The sequence below is a fragment of the Sprattus sprattus genome (assembly GCF_963457725.1).
Source record: "Sprattus sprattus genome assembly, chromosome: 5".
Classification (NCBI taxonomy): domain Eukaryota; kingdom Metazoa; phylum Chordata; class Actinopteri; order Clupeiformes; family Clupeidae; genus Sprattus; species Sprattus sprattus.
This window is the reverse complement of record NC_137924.1, coordinates 38,389,155-38,397,324: the sequence shown is the minus strand read 5'-3', so window position 1 is coordinate 38,397,324 and position 8,170 is coordinate 38,389,155. Positions and strand designations below refer to the sequence as shown.

General features: G+C 39.7%; 1 protein-coding gene across 1 annotated transcript; it reads left to right on the top strand.

Moving 5' to 3' along the window:
* Positions 1-657: 657 nt before the first annotated feature.
* Positions 658-7,336, top strand: LOC308366181 (protein phosphatase methylesterase 1-like; the record flags this gene model as incomplete). The annotated part of the gene is made up of 14 exons (XM_080839816.1): positions 658-734; positions 2,185-2,269; positions 2,528-2,620; positions 3,235-3,292; positions 3,509-3,560; positions 3,732-3,886; positions 4,631-4,721; positions 4,997-5,062; positions 5,277-5,466; positions 6,418-6,556; positions 6,792-6,836; positions 6,979-7,043; positions 7,141-7,208; positions 7,312-7,336. The coding sequence occupies 14 exons, from the start codon at positions 658-660 to the stop codon at positions 7,334-7,336; spliced, it is 1,209 nt and encodes a 402-aa protein (XP_080695942.1).
* Positions 7,337-8,170: the final 834 nt, after the last annotated feature.

Here is an 8,170-nt window from a genome sequence, read left to right as displayed (position 1 = left end):
AGGCTTGTCGAAAATACCAAGGCTATAAATCATACATAATTACAATAATTACTTCATCTTGACTAATCTCTGTTCCATTTAAGCATGCAAGATCTGGTCTGTCATGGGCTCCACTCATGCACTAAGCACTGTAGGTTTCATTCATCTGGTTTGTCATCTGGGTTGAAGTGCTATGGCAATGGATACATTTGGATGGTAGTCATGGATAGGCCATTTAGTTCCCTGTTTAGTTTTTTTTTTGTCTAAGAGTCTCGTCTTGAGTGCTCTCATGAGACATTTTTTTTGATGATGTTTAAAAATGCTGAATGAGGGAAAATGCACTTTTCAGGAATACTTTTCAGTAGATTGATAAGAATAGTCACCATCATTAACATTGAACCAAATGAACAATGGGCCAAGTCCAGACCACCTGACCCACTCCAGCTCTCTCAGCCAATCAGACGCTCCGCCTGACTCACCTGTCACAAGCACATGGTGACCTCTTTGTATGACGGCAACTGAAGTACTACTTTAAGGCCTCGTTGCATGTGTGAGAGTGTGTATGTGTGTGTGTGTGTTAGTTACTTTAGTAGCGTGGAGCAGGTGTGTGTGTGTGTGTTAGTTACTTTAGTAGCGTGGAGCAGGGAGGGACACACACACTTTGTCCGTCCATCTCTCATGGCTTCAGATCTGGACCCTGAGCAGCCTCAGCGATCGCAGCTCAGCATGTGGGAGGAGAACTTTGACATGGAGAAGTAGGAACCATCACACACACTAAAATATTACTACTGAGAAACTAAATTTTTTCATTCTTATACTTATTGCTATTAATGATTCTTACTGTACATTACTAAAAGGGAAGCTCTTGTTAGTAATTGACGTATTGATGATTATGGTTAGAGACTGGTATCAAGTGGTTTTGTCAGAACAAATTGAGGTTTAAGATTACCATGGAGATAAAATCTACTGACACATGACATTCAAGTAAATAATATGTATTTTGAGAGGTATACACTTGTTTAGGGAATTAGGAAAACATATGTAGGTGGCGTGGTGTTGTCTTTGAAATACAATTAGAGATCATATAGACCTAAAGACTATGTAGGCCTGCTGTATATTAGAGAGGCAAGAGCTACTGTTTTTTTTGGCAGATTTATGTCTAGAATCCTGGTGTCTTCTCTACAACTATGTGGCCTAGGGAGCTTAAACTTGTTATATATTGTTTTTAGTGCTGTGACACGATTAAAATATTGAATCGCGATTAATCGCACTTATGTCATAGTTAATTCAAAATGAATCACGATTAATTGCAAATTTGTATCTATTCTAGATGTCTCTTCATTTATTATTTTTTTTCCATAATTTTTTATTTATTTTAATGCTCTTATCAACATGGAAAAGTGGATTGGCTTGCTTTATGCAAATGTTTTATTTTATTGAAAAATAACATTGCCAAACAGGGCCGTACAAGATAAAATTATAAAGTGCACACTTCAGGTAAACAAGGACTCAGCCTATAGTGCAGTTAAACCATGGCTTAATATTTCCTTTTATTAAAGTGTGCTGGGAACAATGCAGTCAGGCCTCTTATTTCAGAAACAATGAACCGTAACAGTTAGGTTACCAATAAAAAGGTAAGCCTACTACTTCTTTGCTTTCAGCCAGCTGCCTGTTGACATTTTCAGACAACAGTGAAGCTCGCTTCTTTTTCAAAACACAACTTTTGAAAGTAAACTTTCCATTCAGAAGGTTTTTATCATCCATTTAGCTGTATCGCGCTCACCATTCACTCAAACCGTAACGTTAGCCTACTACACAGTCTGCGAGGCCAAAAAGAACCTCAATCTAAAAAAAACAAAACCCTGTTAATCTCGCAATAAAAAAAATGACGGCGTTAAAATGGGTTTGCTTTAACGCCGTTAATAATGCGTTTAACTGTCACCACTAATTGTTTTATTTGGGGGTTGTGTAGCACTGCATAAAGTCTTACATTTTTGTTTGTAGTGTGACACAGAACTTAACTGATAGCAAGCGATAAATGTAAACATCCTAGAAAATGTTTGGAATTTTAGTATCTGACAGCTTTTTTATGGATTTATAGTGTACGTTCTGATCTATATAACAGTGTGTATTTAGTGACGTGGATTTATGATCTGTGTGTGTTTGTCTGTGTGTGTGTGTGTGTTACGGTCATGGTGTTGGCAGGAAGAGAGACTATTCACCGGTTTCGTGGAGTGAATACTTTGAAATGATGGATGACGTTGTTGTGGGAACTGCTGAGAGCAAAGATATATCCTTTTCTAAAGTACATACACATGTTCTCACACACACACACACACACACAAGAACTAACAAACACCATCACACCAGTAATTACTCAATAACAAACATCTATGAGCATCATACGTATACATCTTAGAGGTAGACTTGTGACAAAATATGGAAGCACATATTCATAGTTATCTACACACACATATTCATGCACACTCACATCCCTAAGCACACACACACACACACACACACGCTGTTGAATCTTTGACGCTTCCACGTTTTCCGTGTGTATAAGAGTGGAGGAGACGGACCCCTACTGGTGTTACTTCATGGAGGAGGGCACTCGGCACTCAGCTGGGCCGTCTTTACCGTAGGTCTAACACACACACACACACACACAACACATGCATATACATACACACACACACTCACACGCACACACACAAACACACTCACACACACGCATATAAATACACACACACACACACACACACAATCACACGCACACACACACACACACTCACACACACACGCATATACATACATACACACACACACACACAATCACACGCACACACACACACTCACACACACACACACAATAACACACACACACATACACACACACACACACACACACACACATACACACACATTCACATACATACACACACACACACACACACACACACACACACACACACACACACACACACACACACACATGATTGGTTAATAGTGCACAGACAATAGAATTTAAAAAAAACAGGAACAACGTGAACTATCTGAACTAGGCTGAACTAATTGCACAGATACACACACAGATACACACACACACACACACACATACACACACACACACACACACACTGAACCATTACATGTACATTATTCCCATATCTAGAAAGCTAGTTATGGTTGGGCAAGATGTGTGCTCTGGGAGGCCATGTGACGGGAGAAGTGCCTGTTTTGTTCTGTCTGCAGGCAGCCGTGACCAGCAGAGTGACCTGTAGAGTCCTGGCCATGGATCTGCGGGGTCACGGTGAGGTCACTCACTGGGCATTAAAGACTAGCCCTAATGTTTGCCCTGTGTGCTATGGTCAGGGTAATAGTGCTTGAGTCGTAATACATGTGGTATGACTGTATGGCTAAATGATTATAGTCATAGTACATGTAGTCTGTCTCCTGTACCTGTTGTATTATCACTGAAGGTGAAAATCGCATCATAATGAATATGTATGTTTGAATGCTCTGACAGGTGCCACTCAGGTTCAACATGCTGAGGACCTCTCCTCTCACACCATGTCCAGGTTCAAATTTGTGTGTGACGTGTGTGTGTGTGAGAGAGAGAGTATTTGTGTGTGTGTGTGTGTGTGAGAGAGAGAGAGTTTGTGCACCTGATTGATGTGCCATGTTTACATACATACATACATATCACTGCACCAGCTGTAAAGTGGGTGTGTCTTCATTAATCTCCACAGAGATGTGGCCAATGTGGTGCGGGCCACCTATGGGGAGATCCCGCCCCCCATCATTCTGGTTGGTCACAGTATGGGCGGGGCCATCGCAGTGCACGCAGCCTGTGGACCACTTCTGTCTTCTGTGGTAGGGCTGGTCATCATTGATGTTGTGGAGGGTGAGGCTTCGGTCGAAAAGAGTTTCTAATGCTTATTGATTATAAGCGGAGGAAGTGGTGAAAGCACCTTTAAGAAACTTTAAATTAAGACGAATAGAGTGTGAAGACCTGTTTTACAGGCAATGCAAATACATACTACACGGACATTTACACGTGTTTGACTTTTTAAATAACGTATTATTATGTCCATTTACACACGTGTTTGACTTTTTAAATAACGTGTGTAATATGTCCATTTACACATGATTGGCTTTTTAAATATCGTATGTAAAATGTCCATTTACACGTGTTTCGTTTTTTAAATAACGTATGTAAAATGTCCATTGACACGTGTTTCATTTTTTAAATAATATATGTAATATGTCCATTGGAGGAGAGTGTGCACTGCAAAAATTCAGCTTTTAAAAACAAGGAAAAAAAAGTAATAAAATGGGGGAGGCTGAGAACCATGACATCTGTCTTGATTCTGACTTTGACGAAGCAGCTTGTATTTACCAGTGCTGATTAATAGTTTCAAGCATTTACTTGCTCAGAACCAGTAATAAAATCTCAGTAACACGTTATAATACCTTATTAAGATAATTAAGGAACGCTTGAAGCAAGTGTAATGCTCTTACATAAAAAATGCCTGGTTAGAAGAAATATCTTGTCAGACTTGGGAAACTTAATATATTTCATCTGACTAAGATTTAAATGTTTGCAGTGTGAGTGTAAAAGCACTGATGGTTGGTTGTTCTTGCGTAGGGAGCGCCATGGATATGCTCCACAGCATGCAGAACTTCCTCAGGGGACGGCCCAAATCCTTCAAGACCCTCGACCACGCCATCGAGTGGAGGTCAGGCACACCTTTGCTTCAAGCCATTTATTTACATTAAGTCATTCAGGGCTATACAATTTTATTATTATTAGTATTTGTATTATTATTAATAATAACATGTATATACACCTTTCACAAAGCATAGACTGCAGTAACTGTTATGATTGAGTGTTCTTCAAAGATCTATTCACTCGGTCATATCTACAGCGCGAGTACTAAGGTTATGCATTTTCAGAGAAGCTGTAATACCCTAATTCAATCTGATCCTTTTCTTATTATTTGTTTCTTTACAGTTTTAAGAGTGGTCAAATTAGAAACTTAGAATCGGCAAAAGTGTCAATGGTTGGTCAAGTCCTACGGTAAGGCACATTGCTGGAGCCAATCCTTTAGATACAAATATATAAACATAGTTCATACATACAAACATACATAATAACATATATACCTTCCTGTCCTCCCATAATTACTGTTAAATGAATATAATTAATAATAAATTAATGTTGTTTTGTTTATGGAAAGAAATGGTTGTCACTGTTTTCTCTCTCTCTCTCACACACACACACACACACACAGGGTTGAGGGGGACGAGGGGGACATGGCGGAGCAGGTGAGTCCGGTGGGGGAGGGCGTGACCGAGGGCCACAAGGAGTACTATGATCTGAACTGTGCCACCCACAAAGCCGAGAGCACCGCACCTGAGGTAAACCTCAGTGTCCCAGAGGTGAGACCCAGCGACCCAGAGGTGAGACCCAGCGACCTAGAGGTAAGACCCACCGATCCCACCTCACACTTCACATCGCATACAGCTACAGTTTAACACCTGACTTGTACCCCACCTCACACCTCACATCGCATACAGCTACAGTTTAACACCTAACTTACATTTACATTCCATTTCCTCATTTATCAGTCATTTAGCAGACGCTTTTATCCAAAGCGACGTACAAGGGAGCGAACAAGCTACGAGCAATAGAGACCTACTGTAACTATAAATACATAAAGGCCTTGACATTAAAGCTGTGTAGCATTTGGAAACAGAAACATGTTAACACCTAACTACTAACTACATACAGCCTCCATAGCATTACATTAAAGCTGCATTTCATACAGATACACTTCCATGGTGTATAGCTTCAATAGAGTCAAATCCCAACTGTGTTCATGCAGAAAACAATTTGACAGCATTGACATGTAAAATAGATGTTATAACACATAATATATATACTTCAAATAACCAATGTCCTCAGTTCTTTTATAGACATGTGTCCATGATAATTGTGTGAAGAGCTGCACACTACACACAGTTACAATTAGAATGTATTACACTTAACCTTCTATACACTGTCTTAAGTTGGAGTCTTATAATTACTGTGTTACATGATCATTCAAAGACAAAATGCAATTCAGAAATATTGTGTGCCATTTTATTAAGGCAATGGACCCACTACATGTTGCTTAAGGCAATAATTAAACTAGTTATGTGTCCATGAAGAACATCACTCAGTTGTGTGTAAGAGATGCTACAGAGGCCTGCTGTCGCACCAAGACAGCCGACTGCTTCATTCAGAACACAAACAGATTGTACTAATAAATAAAACCTTTAGATAGGTCTTTGTGGTGGGCTCAGGCTGCTATAATCAGACACGGGTAGTAAGGGTCGGGTGGTGGTTGTTCCTTTCCTGAGTTCTCCGCACACGTGTTCCCCTGGCTGCAGACCTTAAACGCGTACTACTGGAAGATCGACCTGTCCAAGGCGGAGAAGTACTGGGACGGCTGGTTCCGTGGCATCTCTAACCTCTTCCTCAGCTGCAACGTGCCGAAACTGCTTCTGCTAGCAGGTGCTCTATTCAAAGGTTCTACCGGCATTAACGTCTCTAACATCACTAACTCTATTATTTAATCTCTGCAGTGGGTTATGGAGGGCAGCACTGATTCATGCTTTGTCATCAGGTCTCATAGTGCTTCTTTCACAGTCTTAATATTAAACTGTTCCGTATTTGCTCTCACTACTAAAGACAGAGGTAATATGCCGACAATGCAATTCTTTCTGACTAAAACACTGTTTTCATTATATATTTTGATTGACAGGGATTGACCGTTTGGACAGAGACCTAACTATAGGCCAGATGCAAGGTAAGTATCTTAATACACCATATGTCTGTTTATGAATGTGAATAAAACTGGGTGCATATTAGGCGTCAGATATCTATTATGACACAGTTACAGACTGTAAGTAAGGTGAATGAGAAAAGTACCTTTTTTCCGCTCTTTGCAGGTAAATTTATGATGCAGGTGCTGCCCCCATGTGGACATGCAGTGCATGAGGACACACCAGACAAAGTAAGCGATTACAAAATGCTCTCACCCTCTCATGGTAGTTAGCAGCAAAACTTACCAGATACGGCATGTTAGCATGTTGTATTTGCCCATATTCTAGGTTGCTGATGCGCTGGCCAGTTTTTTGATCCGACACAAGTTTGCAGAAACCAGAAGTGAAACAAAAAGGTCAGTTGTGTGTGTGTGCGCTCATGCAAGTGTGTGTGTGTGTGTGTGTGTGTGCGTGTGTTTGTGTGCTTTTGTAGAATAAGTGTTCTGATGTCTTTTCCAGCTCCTCCTTTCCGTTCATGCGATGAGGATGACAAAAAGGTGGAGTTGACCTCTCAAAAATACACACACACACAAAGGAAGCGTAGGAATAATTTTAAATGTTACTCTGCAATGCTTCCAGAACATTTGTTTCATGTGTGATTTAATTATTTCATTGACAGGATTCCAGAGAAGTGCTCAGGCAGGACTTTCTCATTAATCAAAACCAACCAGCTCCACCATCATCCATCCCCTGCATCTACTTATACCCTACTCATTTCTGCTTGGACATAATACTTTGATACATGTTCTGTACCTGAGGAGAAAAATACAATGTTATTATAAAAATAAAACAAATAGATTTGAAGTCTCTTTTTGGAAACATGCTGAACGTGTGATTTCTAGTATTATCTAACCTTCTGACTTTTTTAGGTTTCAGTTTCTGCCAATCAAGGCTTTTTGGAAAACACATAATGTATATACGTATATATATATATATAAAGTTTTTGAAAGGGTTAGCTAGCTTTCAGAATAACTTAAGACGCAAGCTTTGCAAGGGCCTGAAATACATGATAACATCAGGTGTATTTAAAACAAAATTCTTTATTTGGTATTAGCTCAAAAGGCATCCTGCATTCACAACACATCCTTATTCACTCATCACGTAACAGCACTACTTAATACAATTCAAAGTATGACTTTATATGTTCAATTCAATACAATGTCAGTTAGTTACATCTATAATTAATGTAAGGACAGTAATATAATTAATATAGGAACTGTATCCCAGTCTCCAGAGATACCTTTTGAAAGGTGTGCTAGTAATGGATGGAGAGGTGGATATAACTACAAAGCATGTATTATTTTGTGTATGCATGTGT